The sequence below is a fragment of the Patagioenas fasciata genome, chromosome 3 (assembly GCF_037038585.1).
Source record: "Patagioenas fasciata isolate bPatFas1 chromosome 3, bPatFas1.hap1, whole genome shotgun sequence".
NCBI classification, from domain to species: domain Eukaryota; kingdom Metazoa; phylum Chordata; class Aves; order Columbiformes; family Columbidae; genus Patagioenas; species Patagioenas fasciata.
In genome coordinates this window covers 40,513,833-40,540,955 of record NC_092522.1, presented here as the reverse complement: position 1 = coordinate 40,540,955, position 27,123 = coordinate 40,513,833, and the positions used below count along the sequence as shown (strand labels likewise).

Sequence of the window (27,123 nt, the reverse complement as noted above, 5' to 3'; positions counted from 1 at the left end):
TCTATTTCAATGGGGGGGGGGTAAAGGTATCTCACGCATTGGAAAACACAGTCATTTATCATGTATTTAAAAACTCCTACGTTGTACAAAAATATACAAAGTCAGCATAGTGCCACTGAAGATCATCTGTGCTAAGGCACAACTTGCAAAGAATTTATAAGAAAAAAAAAACCACACAACACCAAAAATAAAAAAACCCACAAAACTAACAAACAAACAAAAAGCAGACAGAATTTACAGAATATTTAAATCACTTAAAGGTTCTACAGGGAAAATAAGCTTCAAGTTAACAGACAGGTTGATTTGCTGTATTGTACCCCAACGCACTTTAGCAGTCAAGTCAAAATTAACTCAATAATTTAGCTATTTTTCACCCTTTAGCAGCACATACACATAATGTATTTTAGATATTACTGTCAGTATGAACACTGAGCAATACCATGAAATATATTCAAGAAAATGTCAAGCCTTAGCTAATTTATATTATGTAATTTGATCCAATTTGAAGTTTGCTTGTTTCATTATCATCCGTTTGTTTATTTCTCTTATGGGGTCAGTCACGAAGCAACAAAACAAGTAGAAGTGGTAAAAATATATTCAGAGATAGGGTAGTATGATTACTCTAAACTCCATTTTAGAAAAAGAAACACAACTCAACCCTTCCAGGTGTTTTGTAGTCTAGAATACATTTTTTAAAAAAATAGTGGGTGAAATAATAGGGCAGAGCTCCACAGGCAGGGGCTGATGCATGAACTGTAGGTACTACAGGCATGAGCAAGGCAAGACTATGACAATGTTCAGAACCTGTTGCAAATAAAGGGAGACCAAAAGAATCAAAAAGGTCTCAAAAAGGACAGTTCCTCTTTACTGGACTATCCTGGATCAACACATATGCAAGGGAGAACATAATTTTCAAAGTGCAAGATCTTAGGTGTTGTCTTTTCCTTCTTCCCCAGTCATACTGTCTAAAGAAAAACTGCTGGGGAGGAACAAGCCAGAAACTCCAGACAGCAGGAGCAGCTACAGAAGCTGCCAAAGCAGAGATCACAGAGCAAACAGATTTTGTCAGGACTTCCCCAACCCTGTGCTCCCCAGCTGCTTGTTCTCAGTCTGTTTCCCACTGCCCCTTCCTCAACTGTGCTCTGCAACAGCACCCTTGCATGGTTTTCTCCCCAGCACCTAACCTGGCCCTCTGTCCTTGAGGGTTTCATCCCAATTGACTTACTACTTCCTAACAAAACAAACAAACAAACAAACAAACAAACAAATAAATATATATATATATAAAACTTTACCAATATAGCATCTTCTATCAGGTACCATTAACTGTGCATTACGTTCTCCTCTCCAGTAACTTTATCCAATTAGACAGGAAAGTCTCTGGGGCAGAGAGACTACCTGCTATTCATGACTGCACATTACTAGATACAATAGGACTAACTGATGTCACAAACATAACAAGAACAATAAGTAGTGCCAGAACAGAAAATATAGCTACATTAATGCTGCTGGGTTTCCCACATTACTACTAACAGACAGGCAGCATGCAGATTTTGTGAATATTACTCTTGCCATAAGGAACTTCTGATCCCTAAAGATAAGACACTTTTTCCTGTTTAAAACACAAAATTCCTGTTACAAGTGGGTTGGTAACTGAAGTACTTACCTCCCTTAAAGCAATATAAACCTGAAATCACATTAACATTTTTCTCCTCAGGAAACAATGCCAGAATTTTCTGCAGCTGTGACTGCCTCAAGAATCTAATCCCAACTTGTATTTTACAGGTTGTTTAATTATCCAGATTTCTCTTAACTCCCTGGCCCCTTCAAGACTAAAAATAATAATAATAATAATAATCTCTTTCCATGAAATCTGACAAATATGATTCCTAGCTGTTCCACGTGCACTACTTAAAGTAAGCATGGCTCTCGCTTGGTCTCCGCAGGCCATACAGCCAAGTCTCCATCTCCTGCCCTACAGTCACACAGCTCCAGGCAAGTATTTTGTGTAAAAATCCAGTTGACCCTGACACTGAAATATTAGCAGCTTTACAAAAAGTATAGTGCTCATTTGGCTCTCAACATTCAATATTCAGGATCTTGACAAAAATCCTATTTCTTACTGAGTGGCACGTAGAAACCATAACCTATAGGAAAGGAGAAGCTGTTACAGAGAAACCAAAACAGCACATTGATCACACCTTTCCCACTCCCAACATGATTCAGTACATTTCATATTGCAAAGTGAAGTTTAGCTTAGACTAAAGCTACATTACAGACATGTTTTTTTTTTTTTTCTAACCAACACATTCAATATTTCTACCATTATCTTCTCCTTTGTTGAGAATAATTCTTGGGAGCCTGTGGTCATGTCCAGGGAGACCCTAATAAACTTCTCCCATGAATTGCCCAACCACAAGGCCAAGCAGGGGGATGTTTTATCCAAGACATACACAAGTTATCTTACATAAAACCAGATTTTATTGGTAAATTCAGAAGCAGGAAGAAACACCATAATAAAGTTAAATAAACACAAGTTCAGCTTAGGCTGAGAAACGTTTCTGGGGGCCCCTACAGGAAAAATCCTGTTGTGACCCAGCATTTCAAGAGCTATTCCAACATACTGTTTCTTCAGCCTTTTCTGTTGGCTCAGTTTCCTCCTGCTATCAAAATTAGCTACTGTAAGATCATGGGTTTTATTAATTCTCCACAGAATTTAGTTATTTCATGTTTTCACACAGTCTTTTCACCATGGCTAGTTTAGCTCTTTCAAACTGAATGCAGTAAATAAACACATGCAAATTCAAATGTATTCCTTTCTATGACAACTATCTTTAAGGAACAGTTCATGAAATCTTCAACACTGTGCAAAATCTTTCATAATGAAGCACAGAAAGCATCAAACTAGAATAAAACTATGGAACACTTAAAATTTACACACAAGGAACATGGGGCAGGCTAGACAGCCTTTGAAACCTTGTATGAATTCACACCACACAGTGCAAGAACCAGTGCAAAACATACTACAACTAGTAAGCAACACTTACAAAATGGTTTGGATGTAAATTGGAATAATGAAGGAATGCCATTTAAAAAGGAAAGGCAACTTCTCTTGCCAAATCTAGTCAGATAACTATAATATGTCAAATAAACGAGTTTTTTAAAGATCAAAAATATAAAATAAAATCCATGTTTGAAGAACCAAAGTAACTTTCCTGAGTTATCTCTCCATCCATCCCCCCTCTCTTTGCTTCTCTCCCACTGCACAACTTCTCCATGTATTTCTCCCCATTCCTTCTGTATCATGAGTCTTACGTGACATTTTCAAGAAGCTTCCCTCAAGCCCTTAAGCCATAGATCTGTACCAATGAAATGAAAACAGTGGTCCACTGGTACTACTTTCCTCACACAAAACTTGAATCTACCTATTTTTTTTCTGTTTCAATGCATCTGTTGCAGGTGTCCAGGTATGGTCTACATCAGGTGCCTTGGAAACACTTGTTAGGTCACTGCAAGATGGAGCCAGGGACAAATGGGAAAAGGGTGAAAAAAACAGCAGTAAAGGGAATAATAAAAATAGATTTTGGATTTTTTTTCTTCTTTTTGTAATTCAATATTTTAGTGTAGGAAATCGTTTTCATGGCAGATATTACCTCAGGTTGTTAAATTCAGAGGTATTTTCCCCAAATAAACCATTTTATAAGCAAGTCAACACACAACATTCATCAGCCAGTATGCAGCAGTTTCATTACAGGGGTCAGTGTTAATAGGATTTAGAGATCAAAAGAGTTACTCAAGGCCTTCTGGTATAGAAAGACATTCATTCACTGAAGTGTAAATTGGAATGATTTGTTGTACATCAGAAAGATAAGGTCTTCAAAATGTTTAATTTTTGAGAAGGTCTTTAGATTTTCTCTCAATGTTTTAGGTGTGATGTTTTTTTGTTCATGTAAAGTATAGACAGTGGAAGCCATATTCAGTCCAATAAAAACAAAGGACAGTAGCTCAGTTTCAGACAGAGACTGATATATCATTCAGGATCATTCTTCTTTAAAAGTTTCTACTTAAATATAGTTCTAATGATCAAGTCCTTAACAAGAACTCAGATAATTTATCTATATTGTTATAATGTATATACACATCCATATATATGTGTATATACATACAAATGCTTGGTATACCTTCATTCCTTTCCAGTTCTATTCCTTTATTATATTTGCTTCCACTCATATCAATTGGTAGCCAAATACACACCTTCAAGAAGGTAAACTAATTTGACTGTTTAGGTCAATAAGATAAAACTATTAAAAATGAGGTAATAACTGCAAAAAAGATACTTGAATACTCTCATGTTCTAAAGGCTACAAGTGACATTTGCAGGCAGCTTTCACCTCTGTTTCAGTTTGTTCGGGAAAAGCACCCATTCCTCTCACTGCAGATGTTAAGAATTTCAACCATTACTATAAAGTTATTATTTTAGTATCTATTTTTGAGTCCGGTCATGCCAAGTGGTACTTATCTTTTTTAATGCAAGTGAGCTGATCTGAAGAAACTGAAAACAGATTCCCTTTTAAATTCCATGAAAAAAGTAGAAACAGGACTATATTATCTCATGTTATCATATTAACATTTCATTTATGGAATCAAAATCTTCCGGGGTGTATTCAAAATCCACATGATGTCTTGAGTGCTAAAGTTCTCAAGAGGATCTGTACATTAGCAAATAAATAGGCAATGTAAGACGACAACTTTGGCCACAGATGTAGCATCTAGTAACACGAAGACGGAGGCTACTTCAGTTAAAAGTAAGGAAATAAACTGATTTGGCTTTTCAAGGCTTTCAGACAACAGTAGTTTGTTCATCATTGTACCAAAAGAAAAAAAACATAACCAAAGAGGTGGGGGAAGTCTTCTGATGTAACTGCAGCCCTTTAAGATACACAATATTAAGCTGAGGGATAGGAGGGACCAAATGACAATTTTCTAAAACAACCGGAGCTTAGCAGAATTCAAGTTACATATTGTCTGCTGCATACAAATATTATTGTCTTCAGTATTTGCACTATGGTAACTACTGTATGCTTCTACATATAGCACCAACATCACAATAATCACCCCAAACATTCTAACAGCATTTCCCACAAAAAGGCTCAACTTCCTGTCAATATCACAACACTGAGTGTCCGAACTCTGGCTGTTGAGGTAGGTATAACTGGTATAACAGACAAGCTCTGATATAACAGACAACTCATTAAAATCTGTAAAAGGTGTAGTGAGTTGAGCAGAAGAGAAATATCCTCCCTACCCACCACAAAGTATACAGTTCACACATCCCTCGTGTCAGAGCAAAAATGCTTATCCTTACAACAACAAAAGGTATTCAGAAAAAAAAAAGAAAGGACAAAAGTGTGGGTGTCTGCTGTTGTCAGAAATACAGTCGGGTAGATCAGAGGTATTACTAAAGCAGGCTGAGTAGCAGCAATAATCACTATATACACATTAACGGGCCTACACAAAAAACGTGTTAAAATCAGACTGTGCTGAGAAGTATGTCAGCTCTTCTATTATTTTACTGATACCAATTTGTCTTGTTCTCCACCACTTTCATTGATTGATTACTAATAAACACTAGTCAAAAGATAAAGGAAGTTTTGTTTCCTATTTGATACCCGTCTCTCCTCCTAAAGAGGCAACCATATGGCAGCATAAAAGCATCAAATACCATTTTTTGCTTTCTTTGGGATTCATCACATGAGTGTTCAGTTGTACAGAAGGCAGTTTAGCCAATCTGTTCTTTTACATTGCTACATGGAGAAATCTTTAAGGATATTTAAAGCTCATGTGCCTTCTATTTTCCTGTTCCTGAAACACATCATTTTGACCATTTTCCTTCTGTTTTTCACTGTGCCATTTTCCTCTTTATTGTACATTATCTTCATCACATTCACTCACATTCTTTCCAAACTTCTGCTGATTTGTGTCCATTGTTTCTCACCCACAAACTTTCTCTTTCTTCAATCCCCATACTCCACTTTTCACATTCTTCCCAGACTTAAAATCTGCACTCTCAGCTGGGTCCACAATATCATGCAGTTCTTCCAAGATCAAACAAACCAATGTTCTATGGGCGGTGTTTCCTCACTTTAACTGAGGTCAGACTAGATTAGTTTCCTTGTATTACATTTTGTCCAGTACTCTGCTCTTGAAATGTAACTAAAACATCTTCAGGTTGACCACCAGCCTCAAACTTACTAGCAGACATTTGACATTAATGTTCATTAAATGTTTTGAACCACAAAATTTGCCAAACTGCATTGGCTTGAGCAGTCCACAGCTTTTTGTGGTGATAGCAGCGATTTCTCCAACAAAGAGTTTCACTGTATCCAGAAAGCCAGAGAGCATCTTCCATCTGCATTTTGGTTTGCAGCTGTCTCAATGTCTGGTGGTCCCGGCAAACACACACGTACGTCCTTAAACTTCCTCGTATTGCAGTAAGGCTTTGCTTGGCTCCTCGTTCTTCCAGTCTGTCACCGTAACTTTCCTCTTCTATCACTACCAAACTGCAGACAGTTCTTCATCGTGTTCCTTCTAAATGCACAACCTTTCTGTGGCCCCAATCCTCTTCTTACTTTACATCCACTCTTGGAATAGCAAGAGGCTGCTTAAAGAACTACCAATCTTTTTGTCCTCCTGGTAAGTGGCCTAGCACTGGTGAGGGTGCTTCAAAGAGTGCCCCTGCCTTGACTGTGGGCCAGAATTTAGTTGAGCTACCTAAATTTTTCCCAGTTCTGACAATCAGGTAGAAAAAGCAACAAAACAAGTAACGCTGACAGCAGATGAGGCAGGGAACAGGTAAGTATGAGCTGAGTACAATACTTCATCTCATTTCTAATTTCCCATCTGCCATAAAGCTGCACTGTGAAATCTCAAGAGGCAAACGATGATGCAGTTGGGAGGAGATGAACAGTGCCACATGCCACAGTATCTAGTAGCACAAGATGAAATAGTTGTTAAATAACAGGCAGTCTCTACCAAGAAGAAAGCCACAGAATGCTTCCTGCACGAAAAAATGAAAGAAATGTTCTGAAAGCGTATTTGAAACGGCCAGAAGAATCACAGCATTGAATATTAGCCCTGTATTCAGACAGACCAAGGAATTTTTGTAAAAACCCAACATTTTCCTCTCAGTGAAGGAGAGCTCGGCTGACATCCACAAGCTCAAAATCACCCAGGAAGTCTGACATGACTACGTTGAACACGATCCCTGGAAAATTCCCTGAAAAATCCTGGAGTCACTTCTTGCCCATCACGCATCTCATACCAACAGCCCCCTTCTGCACCACAAGCCAGATGAAAACCCTCTGTCAAAGCCTGAAGCCTGATCAGCCTTGCAGGTGACAAGTTTGCAGAGCCACAACGGAAGTGAAGTCACTTTTCTCCAGCAGTGAATATCCTCAGCCATAGGACAGATGACAAAGTGTTAAACCTATGACAGATCTACCCAGAAAGCAACTAGATAGGAAATAAATGCAAATGTATCCAAAAATGCTATATTGAAACCACTGTCCAACCATCTCATCCATCAAATAACTACCTTACAAATGTATCCATTTGCTTCAAAACCAAAGTAAACACATTTAAATAAATTTTGAAGTGTAATAATTGGAGCTTTATTTACCTACCTCCCCCCAAAAGTGACCCCTTCACCATAAATCAAACTAAAATTGTTATTGTAATCTATCAAGCTTTCCTTGTTCTTCAAAAACAAAGCTGCTGTACATAAAGGACATGGTTTTTCATCTATGTAGCAGCACAATATATTTTAGGAGCTCATGAGTTTTCTCATAAACTCAAATTTTCCACCTCACAGCATTAGACTTAATTACATAGTAATGAACTTCCACCCTAACGTAACTTGTTGGCCTGAAGTTGCTATCTGCTGGATATAATTAAATTTTAGAAATGCTTTTTAAAAGACAGAATGTATCATATAAGAGTATTAGACCTTAGGAAAACAAGGCTTTGCATTTTGCCTCATCAGTATAGACAAGGAAAAAAAAGGGAGAATCTTTGAGGAAAGCTGTGCTCCATAGTATAGCGCAAACTACTGGGAACAGTTACCTCATATATTGTTCAGACAAACGATTCTGCACCATTTTCATTATTTTTCAAGTTTTGCAACTACAGTATCTTAAGCAAAACCAAGCAGACTTTTTTACTGAAACCTCTACTGTTATGTTTCAGATTTAACTTACTCTTAAAAAAAACCCAAAAAACCCCCAAACAAACACACAAACCTCTGCATGAAAAAGAGAAGAAAAAAAAAAGACTCTTATGTTTTCAACATTATTTAAAAGTAAAATTAATCACAACAAGCTTTTACACTTCTTGATTGACTTTTCATAGTACTATAAATATTGAAAGACACAAATTAATACCCTACATTTCAGCCACATTTACATGTTTATCTATTAGTGGAAAACGAAAAACTTAAGAGGAATAGGAATGTAACAAGTGAATTTGTTTTCCTGATCCAGTCAAAAAAATCCTACATCTCATATAGATTATCATGTCATAGCCAGCACACATCAGAAGAGCAAAGCCTATAATCAATACAGTAACATTTCCAGCAATACAAATAAACAGTTAACTTGAAACAACACTGACCTCTAGCCAATTCGGAATTGTTTCTCAAAGAGGCTTGATTTACTTTGTGGTGCCCTTCAACTGAAAAAAAAAACTTATGGTGCTTTTCACCTGTAAATCTTAAGAGTTACTTCCATACCGATTGCTTAATGTAATAAAATTAGTTAAAGTTGCTCTAATCTCCAGCTAGGGGAAAATTTTTGAAATCACCTCAATAAACAAAAATTTGTTCTACACCATTAAGTGCATTTATGCAGAAAGATGACATTGTCATCCTGATGCTTACCCCATCATCGCGTTCTCTTTAATCTGCCCCTCTGTGCCATTTACCATTGGCTCTTGGTTTCTGTTTTCCTTCTCTGAAGCATCACTTGAGAGGCCCAATAAAGCTCGTACTCGTTTTGACTTCACATCCAATATTGTGTCGGTGTAGCCCACTTCTTGTAGATACCTGTAGGAACACAACTCATGCTAATCTTCCATGCACATCATCTCAACTATTCAAAACAGTAAATGAAAACTTCTCCCCCAACTCATCTTCAGCCCCTTAGCTTAGCAAAGTAGGGTGCTGTGCTAATGAAACATGCTTATAAATGATCCTGTACCAGCTGCCGAGGGATCGCCTCTTGCAGTACCAGCCTCTACAGTCACTGAGGGGAAAAAAAAATAGCCTAGCAGTCAGAGGTTACACAATACGTTATTCATTCATTTACTAAAATGGATGGAAAAGAACTTTTATTTAAAATATTTACAACTGCCTTACAAAAATCACCACGGTTGCATGTATAACATGGCCATTTTGTTCTTCAACAAACAGAAACTACACATGAAGCCTTACAAGTGTCGGATATGTTCCTTATGTAAGCATTTTTAGAAGCCTAGAAAACAGGGAATAAAAACAAAATCTGTAGCTGTAGCTACTAGCAAGAGTTGTTATTTATAATGCACTAGGTTTGATAAAAATCTCTGCCTTGTCTTTTTCTTATTCTGTAGTGGATCTGCAAAACATTTATTTGCCTTGCATATAAAGGCTGGGCAGCAAGAATCCTGGTCTAGCTTGTATGAAAACCTCGAGGTCTAAAGTTGGCTCTTTCATCAATATACCATGTTGCCTTTGGAGGTAGAGGGTAGAGAGGAAATAATTATTTTTTAAAAAGTAGAAATCGGTCTCTGTCCTTTCCTCTAGCATATGGAGTCCACAGCACTGTCTTCTCAAGAGCACTGGATTGATTAAATGGTCAATATTCTAGAGAAGCCTAAAGAGGGGAAATGCTATTTTATAGTAACAGTTGCTACGAAGGACATGCATTTTTCTGCAAGAAGATTCTCCTCCAACTATTTAACAATATCCTCTACTAAACCACATAAGGAGATAAATATTTATAGTTGGCTATACAAAAATCAAACAAGTCAACTACACAAATCAGAGTCCACCAGCAATACACACTCTATATTCAGTACTGTGTCACTTCTTTATTAATCACACTGAGAAGGAATGACTTGTCTTCAAAATCACTGATCCAAGTCAAGACCACTTTATATTTATTCAACATACATGTAAAGATTTGAACTCTTGAAAAAGAAAAGCATGTACAAGCCATCTAGCAGACAGAGTTAACCTTTGTATGATTTCTTGGATAAAAGTCCTTTAATATAAGCTCTAGACTGTCCTTACTGTCTCCCTTCCTGCTCATTTAATCCTATGTAATACACCAAAAATAAACTAGAAATTAGTTTTGCTAGCTGATTAGAAGACCCTAGAATCTAACTACCAGCATACAGGACCAAGCAAATGAATGAAAAAAAACCGACAGAGACATTCTGATGAGAAGTCTTTAAGTGACCTCTTCAATTTAAACAACAGGCTGTAACCAAGGCAAAACACCCCCACAAAAATGTGACCAAATACCTTGGAAATTAATTAACTCATTATGACCACAATTCAAAAACTGATTTAGATTAACAGACATTTGCTTTATTGAGATGAACTGAGAACTAGAAAACTTCTAGTCTAACCTTCTGGATAGTAGTCTTTTTTGCACCTAGAGCAGGCCAAAGTAAAAGTTATTCCACTCAAACACCAGTTATTTTTATTTTACATAGCTCTTAACAGAATTACTTGCGTGTGTTGTTCTCTAATAGCAAAAGAAATTGCAAAGTGCCATGACCCACTGTTTTCCTAAGCAGATTGTCATATTATACTCAATGAGAGAAAAGCAAAGGAGATTAGGTGCTTGTGATTTGACAAGGCTTCTCATCTGAACTTCTGAAATATTAAAATTTTTCAAAAACCTAGGAAAAGTAGGGCAGAAACTAAATGAAATTCATTACACACACTAATGTTTCTTGAAAGAAAAACTAACAGAAAAAAAATCAAATACCACCCTCATCACATTTCATTACCAGATTCTTTCTCTTGCATTCATTATTCAAGTATTTTTGTTCAACACTTACTGTCTCAGCAGCTGTCGTCCTTGTTTCCATATTAGCTGACTGTTCTGTTGTGGCTGAATCTCTGTCTCATTCCCTTCATCTAGAAAAGATTATTTAATTACAAACATTTCTTTCCTTGTCCTACTTTTTAAAAAGATGCTCATCCACTTTAAAAGATGAATGTGATTTTTTTAACATTATTAGGAATGGTTTAATAACAGAATAAAAGATTCAAAGTGCCAATAACCAATCAAGAGAGACAAAAATGCACATAGCACGTAACTGTAGTACTACGTGCACAGGAAGATTGTCAGGTACATCCTACTGTGTGACAGCAAGTTCCATTAATCATTGGTGCCTTCCCTTTCATCTCACATCCAAAAGCCCCATCTTACTCCTTTTCCTTTAAGGGAACGTAATGACATAGACAATCTGCAGTTCAATTTTTGCATTAACCTGCCAATATATTTGCTGCTTATAATTTAAGTTTGAATAAAAACATCTTTAAATGCTAACACTATCAAATACAACTGCAGCATGGTAGCTATTTACAACTTACTGTTCAACTGATTTCCTTAATATTTGACCGTACAACACAAAACCAACAGACCTACACACATTAACCATATATGCATTAGTTTTGCGGAAAGAAAAAAAAAAAAAACCACAATAGGAGTAGTTTATTTTTTAACCTGAAAAGTTGTTGAAAAATTTTAAGCACATTTTCCACAACTATAAATTTATACTGAAACAGTACTACTCCAGGAAAATCCACAAAAAAAAAATTATGTGGCTGTTCTGATGAGAAACCTATCTGAATGCTAGCAACCAACAGCTCCACATTTATTCCATATATAGCTTCATGCTACATGATGGTGGGGTTTTTTCCCCTCCTCCAGGAGATACATAAATATTTGCTTCCCAAGATAAAAGATCTTGGTTTATTATCTATAAAAGCCTCTACAAAACTGGAAATCCTTGTGGTCTAAACACCAAAGGATGAACAATCTTCTTGTGTAAACAAAAATTAAGAACCAGAAAAACCTGTGGTATGAGTAACTCGATATGTGATGTGGAAAAGCTGCTGTCCTTACCGGGAAGTCATTGATCTTTAAACAACTGAATTAACACCACACAGAAAAAAACCTACCACCTATCCAAAGAAGCTATCGAAGACTAATCAGAATTCACATGCAAGGAGAGTCATATGAATTTTATCCACCTCAAATTCACAAATCCATTTAACAGCAACCATTGGAAATAATCAATTGCACAATCATTTTTTGATTACAAGTGAACACAGTTGGACCCGATACGCAACTATCAAATCTCGCTCTGCAAGAATTAAAACATGACTGAGACAAATCTGTCTGACAACTCCTTTTGAAAGCAAAACTCCTTCTTCCAAAGGCACTTAAGTACCTCTACAGGCAAGAATTCTCTTTTGCTTAGTCTCCTCTAAACTGATGACCACCGTAACAGCGCTTTACAGATCAGAATTAAGGGACTTGCATTATGAGCAAGTAATAGCAGAAGATATCACAAGCAGTATAAAAAACAAAACAAAACAAAACAAAAAAAACCCCCTTCATCAGGAGATTGACCTCTTTCTTCTAAACTGTATCACTGGCTCCCCATAGAGAGAAAACAAACAACAAGGGCCCATTTGGAAGAACTATTAGAGACATTTCCATATTTTTTCCTGAATGGGCAGAAAAAACGGGGGCAGGGGAGTGAAGACACAGGCATACAAGTAAATTTTTATCAAAGACAACTCCAAAGGAGCATGACAACAAAGTTTCTGTTTTAAGTGTGTATCTTCAATTAATCCAGGTTTGATACAGAATAAAGGTGCACATTTCTGACAGCTACACATATAGAAAGCAAGGGGATAAATCAGGATAATCGACTTTTAACAAAGGAAATTGCACTGCTGTTCACTTCACAGAAGCAACGCACTGGCTACAGCTCTGCTGGGCAAGCCAGGCCTTGCACTACATTCCTCAGCTGGAAACTGGAGCAACATGCTCTATCTGCATCCTGAGAAATTAAAAAAACAAGGATATCTAGCATCTTGGTATGATCAGGACAAAGTTTTCTAGTGGTCTAGATACAGATTGGGGTCTTCTACTTAGCAACCCCAAATTAAACTATTTCTTTAGTAAAGGAAATAACCTTGACAATAATGTGAAATAAAACGTCTGAAAAATTCATTATATGTTTGAAAAGAAACACCTAGTGTAAAGTTTCGTCAGTTGGTGCGGGGTTGGATTTTTTGTTTGTTCAGGTTTTTTTAACGACCTTCTGAATCCAATGAGATAAGAATTAACCATGACCGTAAATCAGACCATCCCTTCCACCAATCAAGTGACAGAGCTGAGGTCTGCAGACTTTCTATATCCTTACTTTATGTACAGGTGGTTCTAGTTTTGTAGCTGTAGTAGGAGTATCAGGGGACTGAGATAGAAAAATCATCACCTGTTACTTCTCCTTTCAAGGGCTTGACCTATAACCAGATCTCTGTACCCCTTGAAAGGATAGGTAGATAGAGAGAGAGATGAAAGGAAATAATTTAAATTCTTAATTCCTCAACTTCAGTGCTTAAAACCATTTGTGTTAAGTCAGAGATGCACCTTCTAGAAAAACACATCAGCTTTCCAGAGACCACAAACTGTCCTCTCACAGCACAGCACTGAAGTGAGTTGCATGCTTTTCCAATGATCACTGCATTTTTGTAAATAAATTCCCCACTCTCAAACTCTCACTTTTGTCTAATATGCACTTTCATTATTTTTCTCCTGGAATACCATTGAGGTAATTGCACAAGAAATTATGTACTATACATTTCAAGTCCTTTGTGATTAACTTCTTATTCAGAAGAATTATATAAAGATAAAAAGATTCTATAGCTATAAATCTAGTATGGCCCTGTTCTAAAACATCCATACACATTACTCAAGAAGAGAAAAAATATTCTATCCAGAAGCAGATTGTTGGTTTGGGTTTTTTTAAAATCAAACTTAATTTTTTTTATTAATAGAATCTTTCAGAGCATTAGCATTCATTTTTAATTTTAGAATAGTTAAATACAGAGTTCATTAATTATCTCTATTCCCATTGCTTCCATTGAGTGGCTTATTTTATCAACACTATCATTTCAGCATTTGCACAAACCACAGTTAAACTTTTATGCCAGTAACAAACGTGTTCATAGGAAATTCTTACCAGAATCATAGTTGGGTGGCTTCATATCTCCCTGATTCAATTCTGTGCCATATTTCAATTTGTGATATTTAGCCCTGAAAGAAAAAAAAATTACTAGCACATTTAAAGGCTCTCTCTAAACACGTGTCACCTGTCTTCACCTGAAAAGCCACTCCTTTCTTCTAGGTTAGGAACAAAACAATTTCAGCAGGACTTCAGATATGTAATTTTGTTTAATTATTTTTTCCAAGGTTGACACATAATTGCAAAGTGATACTGATGAAACACAAGGATCAGCAGACTGCAGATCTTACAAAATGGTCTTGCTACAAGGAAGGTTCCTTGCCTGCAGATATGGGCTACTCTTCGTTTCCCTCCTCATTCCCCCTTTCTTTTTTATCTGTCACTATGAAACATTTTTACTATCTATGTCAGTTCAGTGCCATCTACTTCATATTTCATATTGCCACCTCCATTAAGCAAACTTCGTCATTTTATTCTTTGAAATGCTGTGCTTTCCAATGGCACTAGGCCCTCAGACCTGTTCTAAATGAGATTTAGCACTAACAGCAGCCCATCTACACTGGTTTCTCGTAAAGCTTATAGATCTGCCACTTGACCAAGTTCAAAAATGGAGACTTCTCTTCCAAAAATATTTAGCCTACAGGAAGTCTATTGTAATAAACCCCACAGAGCATGCTATTCAATGACAATAAGAGTAGCAAGAAGAAAAAGGGAAATGCTTTCTAGTTTGAAACGCTTCAGTGTCTTTTAAACACACAAAATAATGCCACAGCAGTACACCACATATAAGTTATTAAAGATTCATTTGAGTAGTCTTATAACACAGTAACAAAGAAACTGAGGCAAAGAGAGCCTTAGCTAGTTTTGCTATCTGTTCCCCCCTTTCATCATACTCACTGTAACTTCTTTCTGTGATTGTTTTCTGCCGAACACAAAAATTTAGATGACTCAACCCTGGTTCCTTATGCAGTTTTGTAGACAATTAAAACTGGGTAGAAAAGCAGCGCTCATATATACTAGTTTCTACGCTGAACGAAAGGTAGGGAAGAATTCCGGCTATGTTGGGCACACAGCCTGGCGGGACAGGGACGAGCAACCAGCACACGCACATATACGGAGTTTCAGTGCAAATATACAGAGCTCGGTGTAAGGCAGCAAGATACGAGCTACACACACAAAAAAAACACCACCAAACCACCTCAAGTGCACCAACATGAAAATGGGCTTCATTAGCTTCACTACTCACAAGGAAATTCTTCCACTTAACATTTGTTTTTTAAAAAAATTAATGGGTGTGACAGGTCATAATTGTATGAGGAAAGTCTCACTAAGCTCAAATGACTGTATTAAGAATGGCTGTAGATAATGTTTTCAAGTTATCTGTACCTCTTGACTGCTTCTCAGACATCTTCATTACATTACTGTTTCATTTTGCCTTTTCCCATGTCATCAAGAAAACTCATTACTTCTAACAAAACGGTGCTGAGGGAAGCAATGCTTGGGAGTTCCTATGCTTCAGTATCAACAGTACTAGTTTCCTATTAATTCAGCTTCAATTTAATTCTGGATAAGAAGGGTAAGTGCAGAGTGAAGAAATGCTTCTTGGGCATAGCAACAAAGACAGATGAAGGCACTGATCTCCTCCTCAAGAGCTAGAGCACTAAGTTCTAACTCAGCTGAGCAGCAATCAGCAAGGAAAGGAGAAAGGATGAACCTGAAATGTCTTAACAGCAATAAGTGAAGGATAAACATTTTGGTTGGTACAGAAAAGAATAACCAAGAATAGAACAAAATTAAAGCTGGATGCTCAATCAAAATATTTAACTTTCTTTCCCCAGCTATTTGTTTCCTACATCTCACCAGCAGAGAGATGTTACCCTGGTAAAACACTTGCACTTCATTATTTTTAATACTGATGCTATGTATACATGTTCTTCCCATCACTAATAAAAAGTAATGGTTAATCAAGAAATAAGAAATCATCTACTGTCACTAACCTACCTCACCAACTTTAAACACTACACTTTGTCAAAAACTTCAAGGTTTTATGCAGTCAGCAATTCAAGTGACCCTAATGTTTAATCTATTTTGATTTGACTTATCAAAAGAGAGCAAATATTAATACTTCATTTTAATCTGGATTAGTGACCTATACTGTGCTCTACTAAATTTCTGCAAATAATTTCAGAGAGCAGTTAGTTTTGTGGCATGAGGCATTTGCTTTTACCTCATGGGTCTTATATAATAAGTTCCATTATCCTTCACGCATTTACTAATTTTCTTATTAAAGTTTTGTTAATTTTCACTTTGAGAACCAAAGCAAAATGTTTACTAGGTTAACTGAAAGGATCGTTCTTTATGCTTTTTTTGTTCCTCAGATCTCTCACCTGTTTTGCAAAATCCATTTTTCAAAAATTCAGTGTGCATTTTCAAAAATTTCTTAGTATACTTATTCCAATCTGTTACATCTGCGTATGGTCATTTTGTAAATTTCTTTCCCTCTTAAAACAACTGAAATATTCTTCTTTCTTCTTATTGAACTTTTCCACCTTTATTAAAGTCATTATAAAAATCAGTTCAGCAAAGTGAGATTATTCATTCTATCCACCTTAGTACCACATATTAATAGGAGGTTTTTTAACTGGTTCCTTCTCATAATGCAACAGTTTTTAAAGCCTTTGTTATTCTTCTTAACTTCAAGAGGATAACCAAGATTACATAGTCTTGTACACCACTGGCCCTTACATCTATGTTAAGGCCAAGCTGGATGAAGATTTCATCTTTCAGAAGATATAACTTTGTATATCACAATCAGAGACCAGCAGAAATGCAGATACAGCAGAAGAATCATGCCCTAACAAAGACAGGCAATTGAAGAGACAGCAATCCCAAAAAGCAATCCTTATTTTTAATACTGCTGGGAAAGTCAAAAACAAAAAGCCACAAACCTTAGCCTGAACACAATGACAAAAAAAACCACAAAAACACAATGCCAAGCTCAAACCTGAATTAATTAGAATCAATTAGTATAAATTCAGGTATTTGAGCAAGACACCAGTTAGATGTGAAACAGAAGTATGAGTGTCAGAGTGCTTGACTCAGTGAACCCACCTTCAGCTATGGTCAGCTTCTAAAGTTCAGAGGAATATTTTTTAAAAAAATCAATATAGTTAACAGTGCATCAAGGAAAATATTTTCTAAACTTTTTCATGCAGGAAGTATGAGATTTATTATTAGAAACTTTCCTATGGTACAGGTGAAAATGTCTCAGGTATGGAAGACAAACAATCTTATTTCTAAAGCATATTAAGGAAAGGGTGGAACACAATGATTCAGACTCCAAGACTAGAACGGAGAGTCTTGACCATTCATTTACACATACTGCAGTCAAAGGTGATGAAACTTTGCATAAAAGAAACTTTAATTCTTTTCTATACAAATTTTGAACATAGCTTATTCTATTAGTATGTTTATATTTAATCTACTTCTACAATAGCAGAATATCTCCTGCCCACCCATCATGCTTAATTTCTCTGCTTTTTCAGAAATCATACAGTCCATTTATTAACAGCTTTAAACTGGCCCTCTGCAGTTTACATTGAACTCTAGTTCACACATCACAACAGTGAGATACTACTATCACAAAAAGGAGCAAATGTATTTTTTCTGTAAATAAGTACAAAGAAAAACCAAAGTTTCTCCAACCTTTGTATAACCTAGTCAAAAAACAAGGACAGTGGTTTTGGGGGAGAAGGAGGGAAACAAATCACAAAGATGTGCCTTTATTATCTGAAACTTGATCAACTTGGATGATATTCCTTCAACTTCCAAAAATTACATCTGAATTATTAACAATATGCAGAGAATGAAAATTTACTTGAAAATAACCAGCTGAAGGATACAACTTTACAAAAGGTATTTTCCATCTGAAAATTAGCCCTCAAGTCATTTGAAACACAGCTATTCCGGGGCTATGAAACTATGTTGCAGGGTAGGTGCTCTTACTCAGATAAAAATGAATATTACCACTGCTCTGGCTTCTGCACTTCATTATGCAATTCTCCTTTTTTGAACAGCAGTATTTTCTTTAAACTGTGTGCCTTCTGTGCAAATGGTGCTTGGAGACATCCAGCATGGCTACCATAACACTTCAAGAGTTGCTTAGGAAAATGCTAAACGCTTTCATCCTTTCAAATTTCCCAAGACTGAGAGCAGAGAAACTTTTCTGAATGCTTCACACAGAAAAAAGTTTGCTCCCAGTCAAAAAAGACCATTATTTCTTGGAAATATCTGTCACCAGACCTGAAGCATCTGATCCAGCTGTGCTGAGTGAGTCTGCCAAAACATCCATAGAAGATCTGGGAGCCGCCGCCAAACCAAGAGACATAAACAAGAATGACTGCCAGAAACAGCACGGCAATATTCTACCCAGGGGAAAAGGCGCCAGCCTTACACTGATCAGACACATGAGTGCAGAAAACAACATAAAATTAAATCAACTGTTTCTAGAGACATGGCTCAGGAGTCCAGTTCTTTGGTTAAAATATGTTAAGGCAGGAAATGAGCTAGACTAGATAAAACAGGACATGTACTTGAGAGAATCAGTGTTATATTTCAGCTGGGTCCTGAAAATCCAGAGGAAACAATGCAGTTTACTGGTGGTGGAGCAAGTATTGATAAAGTAACAAACAGTAACCCTCAACTGTGAACAGCCTCAGACTGCAATCTACTGGATGTTGGCAAAACTACACCAAAACTGCTGTCAAACAAATGACAGTGCTTAACTATTAACTACCTCCTTCTAAGCTCTTTGCTATTTAGTGTATTATGACTCTTCAGGAGAAATAACGGCTTCCTATATGTGCAACAAAAAGGTCATCTTACAATTACTAACAAAAAGACCAAACATTAAACTAGATTTGTCAGAAAAGCATGATAATCAGTAAGCAAACTCATTTTCTACCTTGCCCACTATAAAATTACGTAAGTGCCATGAAATAGAGAACAATGACAATGCTTCCAAAGTTATTTACTTATAGTAAACTTTGAAAACATCTGGTTGACAAAAGAATGCTGAACACCCACTGTACAGAACAGCAGCTCATAAAATCATGTGCCTAAGAGAAACAATGTCACTCATTTCTTGCAAACATAGATTACTCTGGGTCACAATTTCATGTTCTGTGCCATTAGTCATAACTTATTTCATCAAGCTAAGAAAGATTTGGTGTGCTGGGAGGCCACGGCAGAAATGAAAGAAGGCAGGAATGGTTCCCTGCTGCCTCTCACCTGTACCACCCTTCCCCTAACTTGACCAGAAATGTTCTCCTCCTAACTTGTAGGATCCCGTTTCCCAGCTCTGAGGTCCCAGTGGACACAGCCAGTATCCCAGCTGACTACTGCCTGACCTGGCCAAGGCTGATTAAGGAAAATGCTGGGAAAGACAGCAGTGTTTCCAAGCTCAGCTTGTTGCCATTCTTTTTAAGTATCAACCAAGAATACTTGCTGAGAGACATTTCCAGCAGAAATACAGGACAGTTTCTTCAGAAACTCATAAATACTACTGCTGTTTAAAACTACAAGCTCTTATAAATAGCTGTCTCCAGTACACACCATTCACAAGCATCACATTTCTTTTAAAAACCATTGCACACCCATACTGAAATTGTCAAACTGGATCAGATCAGCTGACTGTAGCCTACTGACCTGAGTAACTGAGCCTCATACCATACACTGCAGAAAAAAAATACAAGAAAAGATAAAAGATGCTTGTGTAAACACTTCTAGTAAGAAACCACCGGGTGTTTTTTCCTAATGCTGACAGTGACTGCTGCATTAGGATTTAAATGTCTTAATTTAGGTGGATTTCACTGAATGCAACTGAGGGACATTTCCGCTATCCATATGGAAGTTTGACTTTTGATTTTTTTTTTTAATCTTACAAAGCTTCTCTGATTGTACATAGAAATGTATTTACATAGGCTGATACTTTTAGATAAACTGCTATTTTGAATGGGTTATAACCATTAAGTATTAGAGATATTCCTGAGTAATAAGGAATAGCTCCCTTGATTTTTAAATACAAGAAATCTTATTGAATTTATATACCTTATAGCATATCTTTAACTACACAAGAATGCCCTCCATTGCCTCCGTCTTCTTTTAAAGTTACTCTAATCTTTAGAATCATGCCTTAAGTGTAAGCCTTCCCACAGCTATAAACTGCAATCTCCATTATGCATTCAATTGATGTTTTTCTGTGCTACTTGGTATAAGGTCAGTGCCGTGACAAGGCCTGGGCAAAAAGGGTATCGGCCTCAAGCATTCCTCCCCAAAGTGGAAGCAAGAACACTGGAGCCCTGAGGCTGCTGCTGGCCAGGGAACTGGCTGCAGCTCCATCGGTTGCTACTGGAAAGAGCCAAACTGGATGGTGTGAGACTTGTCCCATGTGCTACAGCAGCCCATATAAGATAAGCAACTCTAAATGCAGTACAGTGATGTACAACTGTTAGTGTCCTTTTTAATGTACCTAGCTGCTACATCCTATTCCTCATTTGCATATGTGTATATTTCTAATCTCATTTCTACTAATACAAACCATTTAAAACAGGCTTATTTTGTTAATAGTTTATAAAAGAGAAGTAGGAATTATCTGACAGGAAAATGGTATGTAAGTAATGATTGCTTTGCAGTAGTAACATAAATTACTCTTTGGTCAAGAATTTTAAGAGACATTTTACCAATAAAAACAATTTAAAAGCTAACTTGGGCCCAAAATAAATCAGTTGAACAGAAAGACTTGTGGAAACATGATTAAAAAAAAAAAAATTGTTTGCCTCAAAGATTAGAGGAACAGAAAAGTATATGTAAGAAAACAATGGTTGACTAGGGATTTCTGTTGAAACCCCCATGAACAAAGAAACAGACATGTGATTAACTGCTAAACATTTACATTTTTCATTCCTCACACAATTAGCCTCCAGAAGATACTCTTGTAGAGTCTATCATACTGAAAAGACTAAAAATTTAGCATGATTAAAACCTAGTAATTACTAGACTGAAGACAGTTATTCAAGATTTCAGTTGTCAGAGATTATTAAACAAAGCTAGTAGTTTGAACAAAAAGAGAATGCACTATAAGTCTGGGGTATAATTTGTACAGTTAGGTGCAATCTTACCAAGGAAAAAGTTTTTGTCATTGATCAATCATGTGTTTTATTTGCATGTTTTGGAGCCACACGCTGTTAGCTATTGTTTTTACCATAATGCAGACATTTAGACTACTAGGCTTATTTAGTATACTAATATTTGTTGATTTGAGCTCTGGATATACTCAGAAGAAACATTTCTTGATTTTATCAAACACAAGGACAAAAGAAAGTATCTGTTTTCAGAATTCCTACATTATATACTCATCACTAAAGCAGCATACCTTTCCTGTTTAAGCGCGTATTCCAGCATTTTGATTCTTCGCACCAGATCCTTCTTCAGATTTTCTTGTCCTTTCCTTTCACCTTGAAGAAAGGCGATCTGGGCCTGCAAAAGGCCAAGATCAATTAGTTCAACTAACCTTAACTAGTTCAATTTAGATCTGCTTCCTCAAAACCATTCGGCATAGCTCTTCAGTGTTTCTCCCCCAAGTTATTTTGAAAGTGATTTGTACAATTCAAAAAAATTGGCTTACCGTGTTTCATAAACATTAAATGCTTAGACAAAACACTGCATAGATAAGCCTTTTAAACTGCATGTTCATTACAGATTAAAAAAAAAAAAGAAATAAAGCAATTTTCATTTGTTTGACAGAGTTTATTTCCTCCTTTAGTTGAACATTCAATAAAGGATAAGGAATAGATAAAAAGTCTTCAGCAGATAAAAGCATTTACCAACAATAAACAGGAGAAGATGAGAAAGTATTTCTGCTCACTAACTGAAGTAGTATATATTTAGTGTACTGTTCTATAGATACATGCTAGATACATGATACTAGTCAAACTGAAGTACAGCATGTTCAGCTAAAAGAAAAATAAAACCCTGTTTGTAATACAGTGCTAAGTGTTAATTATAATACTTACTAAAATAGGTTAAATAAAACTCTCTAGAAATACTATAATTAAGACGGAGAAAAATCAGAGAACAGGGAAAGGTATTTTGGTGAGTGAGGAGTAAAATGGCATAGAAGAAAAGTGAAGTGGAAACCAGACACCTAATCTTTACCAACTTCCAGCAGAGAATAAGTATTTAGTTGCCCATGAAAAAGTTGCCCATTATTATACATACAAGATAGTAATTTCTAATCATAAAGGCAGAAGTATTTACTTTTGTCCCTCCTGCTCAAATCAAGTCCCTTATAAGAGCCAGGTGTTTGTGCTCCCTCAACTCATGAATACACGTGTAGACAAAAGTGCCTACGGGCAGTCACCACTTCAGGCCTCCACCTCACCTGCACTGCAAGACACCTGCCAGTTCAGGATCAGAAGCTTTCTGCCACCTTTGCAGCTCAGTTTCCAAGTATCTCATGTGTCTCTTGAGAAGCGCAAACAGAATAAAAGGCAATTGGTCTAGACCACCAGCTGCTGAACATGAAGACCAGTAAGCTTTTCATTTATATAAATATCCATTGCAGTTCTATAAGCAGTGTTTTCTATAGGTGCTGTAGTCTGCACCAATCGCTAGGGAAACCTCGGGAGCAATGAGCAGGAGCATCCTCTCTTCACCTGCCACAACCTTGCAAGCAGTACCCAGATACTTTAGTTAATGGAGACAGACACTTCTGAAGAAAAGCTTATTTGACTTCAGATTTTTAACCCCAGGTGAGAAAAACAGTGTTTGTAAATACCATTTTCTCTCCACCAGCTATGATGAGAATGCACACAACAAACTTGGTTGAATTCTGGAGAAAAGGCAAGATGAGTCTTACTCCAAAACGCCATTTGCTGGTGGTCAGCTAGAACAGCTGCTTTAAAATAAGACACCAGCTGACATAATTTCATTGCTCAAGTACAGCCAGTAAACAGCTTGGCAGACACCTGAAGAATCCTTAACCACAGTCACCAACTTGAGCAGCCAGTTTAAGATGAGTGAAAAACACTGGCTGCTCTCCAATGAAGTCAGTCTTCACCTTCAATAGGGGAAACACATTTGATTGCAAAAAAAAATCCCTCAGCTGAATCAAAAGAAAGGCCTCTGCTGCTCTGGCATCAAGCTTCTCCTCACTCAACACTCAAACTGCGATGAACAAAAAATTACAATTGAATTATAATGTGAATTTGAGAATCAGGTTTAGGGAAAGGCACAGAACAAAGAAATGCTGGCTGTGGAGGCAACATTTCCTATCCAGATGAACGGAAGAGTGCAAGCAGCATGTCAACTCAACACGGTCACCATCCCTCTCAGTACCAAGAGGAGCACCCGAAGCACAAAGAACCTGGTTTGCAGTAACTGGGATTGGACTAGATGATCTTTCGAGGTCCCTTCCAATCCCTAACATTCTGTGATTCTGTGAACTGTGCAGACACCCAGATTATCATGCATATCACTGCGTTAGCCATCCCTCTTTCCCTGCCTCCAAACAGGCCCAGTGAAAATAAACAAATACCCTTCTAGCCAGAAAGTGAGATAATATCAAATCACACTATAAAAACCAGTGGAATGTGATATAAATATGGATTTGGCCGGAATGAAAAAGATCATCCAGTGCCATAAGGACACAAGCTGAAGTGATCTATGACGGGACCTGCTGTCTGCAAGCAATTTCTTGCTAAGAACAAACTGATTGATCAGGCTGGAATGAGGCACGTTCCGCCGGTAGGTTGGCAAAGGGCAGCCAGTAATGAGCTGGCTCACATGCTGCTCTACCACAAGGGTTAAACCTGCATCACCATGCTCACAATTGAGGTTAAGGTCATCCTCCACTGGTAGCAGCTTAAACAAAGAAAAAAACCCCATAATTTCTCAATAGTTTTGACAGCTTACTTTTGTAAGAAAGAGAGACATAAATGGATTTGATTAAGAAATATCACACAACACCTCCTTCATGTGAAAATGAGCAGAGTCACGCTTCCAATAGAGGGCAGGCCTTGCTCCGTGACTTGTCTGACCAACTATTTGAGAAACGAGATTCAAAATTGTTACCAGAAGCTTCATAAGCATGTAAAAGAATGCAAATGTTCCTAACTCTGCCTCTGGAGCTAAAGCATCTATGTCTTATGATTCAAGATGAAGGAAAAGGATTGTGCTCTACCTCCTTGGGGCCACTGGCAGGCTGTATGTATTCTACACATATTGCACAGGAAGAAAGAGCACTGGAAGAAATATTGATTCTTTGGACATCTTTTATTGTCAGTAGTATGCCAATGCTCTTAATGATGTCTTACACCTTCTATTTTTCCTGGACTTCCAACAAATCCTTGTGTTTATTACTCAAAAAGCATGCAGCAAAAAGAGAGTGGAATTCAAGGCCCAAGAGCTGTCTCTCCAGCCACAAGCTTATTTGACAGGATCTTTCAAGATTACTATATACTTCACAGACCAGTAGTTGTATTCACAAATCAAGAGACAGAGAGGTGCACCAGAGGGCTTGAGAATAATGCTTGGAGGCTGAATGAATTTCTAGTAAAATTTGTTCCTGCTTTTTTTCTGGGTAGCATTTTTATGTCCGATACTCATTATTTTTGAGAAATTCCGGTGCTGAAATTTAGAATGTCTATATTTTATCATTTGCATAATATATAAAAAGTAAGGATAATATTCTCCACCTTTCCCACAGGATGCTGGCAACCCTTATCCCTCAATTATATAATTACTAGATAATTACAATTAAGTCAGCCTCAGTGGACAACAAAACATCAGTTAAATATGACAGCTCAAACTTTATTTAAGAAATTCTTAAATATAATATTCAGGTTTATTTGTAATGCACATAAAGACAGCATTAAAATAATAACTGAAATTTTAGACTAATAATACTACTGTAACAGTCCATATGTCCTAACTAAATTTCATTCTTTACAATGTTTGGCAATTAACTGAAAATAAGCCAAGGAACCTAAATTTTCATACCATAAATGAAACAATTTGTAGTATGAATGAAAACACCGAGTTTAAAAATCTAAAACGACAAATGATGAGATCTAGCAGGTTTTTCTCAGTCTCTAGAACAAACCAGTGATAACTCCAGGTTCATCATTTCCGATCAAAATATTTAGCCAACACCTGTCTAAATTTTTGTACAATTATTTAAAGTGTAAAAGCTCTACAGTTTTCTTATGATTCAGATATAAATGACAGAATTTTATCAGTAGATTGAGACTGCACAGGCCATTTCCCACGGCTGCAGCTTTAGCGCAAGTCAAACCTGAAGGCTGTGCTACCAGAGGGAGAAGGAGTACAAAGGAGGATGCTCCTGCTCTGAGTGATCCACAACACTGATCCATGCTTCTGCTGCTCCTGGGAAGGTTTGCCAAAAAATTTCAAGAACTCACAAATATGCCCAACAAACAGGTTTTGCGACAACTGACCTTCTAGCTAATAAGGTTAAAATGCATCAAGTTGTAATCTAGCCATCACAAACCTCTAAAATGCCTACAGGGATCACACAAAACCTCATCTTGTTCCTCGCCTTATGGGTGGGGCCCATCATCTCTACAACGCACTCAGCCCCATTGGCTCCACAGCGAGGAACCAAGGCAGCGCCTGCCCCAAGTTTATTCCAGGCCAAGTGCTACAAGTCACTGTACCACAGCGCAACTGCGAACTTAAAATCAAGAGAGAAAACAAAACAACAACAAAAAAACAACACCAAACAGAATATTGGGAAGAGAGATGCTTGGAACAGTCTATTCCAGCTACAACTGTACAGTTCAGTTTGGGTTTTTTCCACTTTATCTCATTAAAGTTTTTAGTCTTACCAACTGCAAAAAACTTAGAAGTTTCCTGTGCATTTGGTCTAAATTAATAGCACTGTAGCTATCTTAATTATTCACTTCTTTACCAAGAGACTTTAAAAATAACATTCATCCTTGTGTTAAAAATAAATAAAAAAATAAATAAAATCTCAAGCAACAACACTGTCGTTTTAAGAAATTCCCCAAAAGACTCTAAGGTCACATTACTGTGAAGCAGACAAAAGGGTGAGGCAATATTTTAGGTAGCACTGGGTTAGAAACAACATTTTTTAAAATGCTGACAACTTCTTAATACAGGTTTAGCAGCTGTAACGACATAACCAAATAATTAAACTGCATCTTAACAAATCTGGATTTTACCAGTGTTTAAAAAAGTAAACAGAAATTTACACTTCCTGGAATCAGCGACCATGACATCAAGGACGTTAAAAAGCATATTCATAGAATCATAGAATATCAGCTTGGAAGGGACCACAAAAATCACCTGGTCCAACCTTTCTTGGCAAGAACATGGTCTAGAGAAGATGGCCCAGAACTCTGTACAGCTGAATCTTAAAAGTGTCCAATGCTGGGGAAACCTAGAATCTTCTGATATTATATCTGCACACCTTTTTAAGCTGACACCTTCACATTACAGAAAAGCGAGACATTAAAAAATATTTCCTTTAACATAAAACATTTAAAAATAAACAGTACTATGGCTGCTAAACAAATGATACAAGTTTAGTATCAACTTCCATCAGTTCCTGAATTTTACAACTATTTCAGATTTAAAGGTATTTTTTTTTTTAATCCTTAAGACTCAAGAACTATAAAAAGCTTTTCTGTTCTTTTCTTTAAAATGTTTATCTTAATATTTTAAAGTAAACCTCACTTAAAATTTATGGGCACCTGAAGGTCAACAGGCATCATT

The 27,123-nt window shown here is 36.8% G+C and overlaps 1 protein-coding gene across 4 annotated transcripts in view; it reads right to left on the bottom strand.

Moving 5' to 3' along the window:
- STRN (striatin) overlaps nt 1-27,123 on the bottom strand; it is a 66,612-nt gene that overhangs the window by 30,788 nt on the left and 8,701 nt on the right. For all 4 annotated transcript variants that reach the window (XM_065833650.2, XM_065833651.2, XM_065833653.2 and 1 more), the window contains exons 2-5: nt 21,740-21,843; nt 14,305-14,378; nt 11,101-11,179; nt 8,933-9,097 (exon numbers count right to left, since the gene is read on the bottom strand). In XM_065833650.2, coding sequence (XP_065689722.1) covers nt 8,933-9,097; nt 11,101-11,179; nt 14,305-14,378; nt 21,740-21,843 — 422 coding nt within the window. The remainder of the gene's footprint in view (nt 1-8,932; nt 9,098-11,100; nt 11,180-14,304; nt 14,379-21,739; nt 21,844-27,123) is intronic.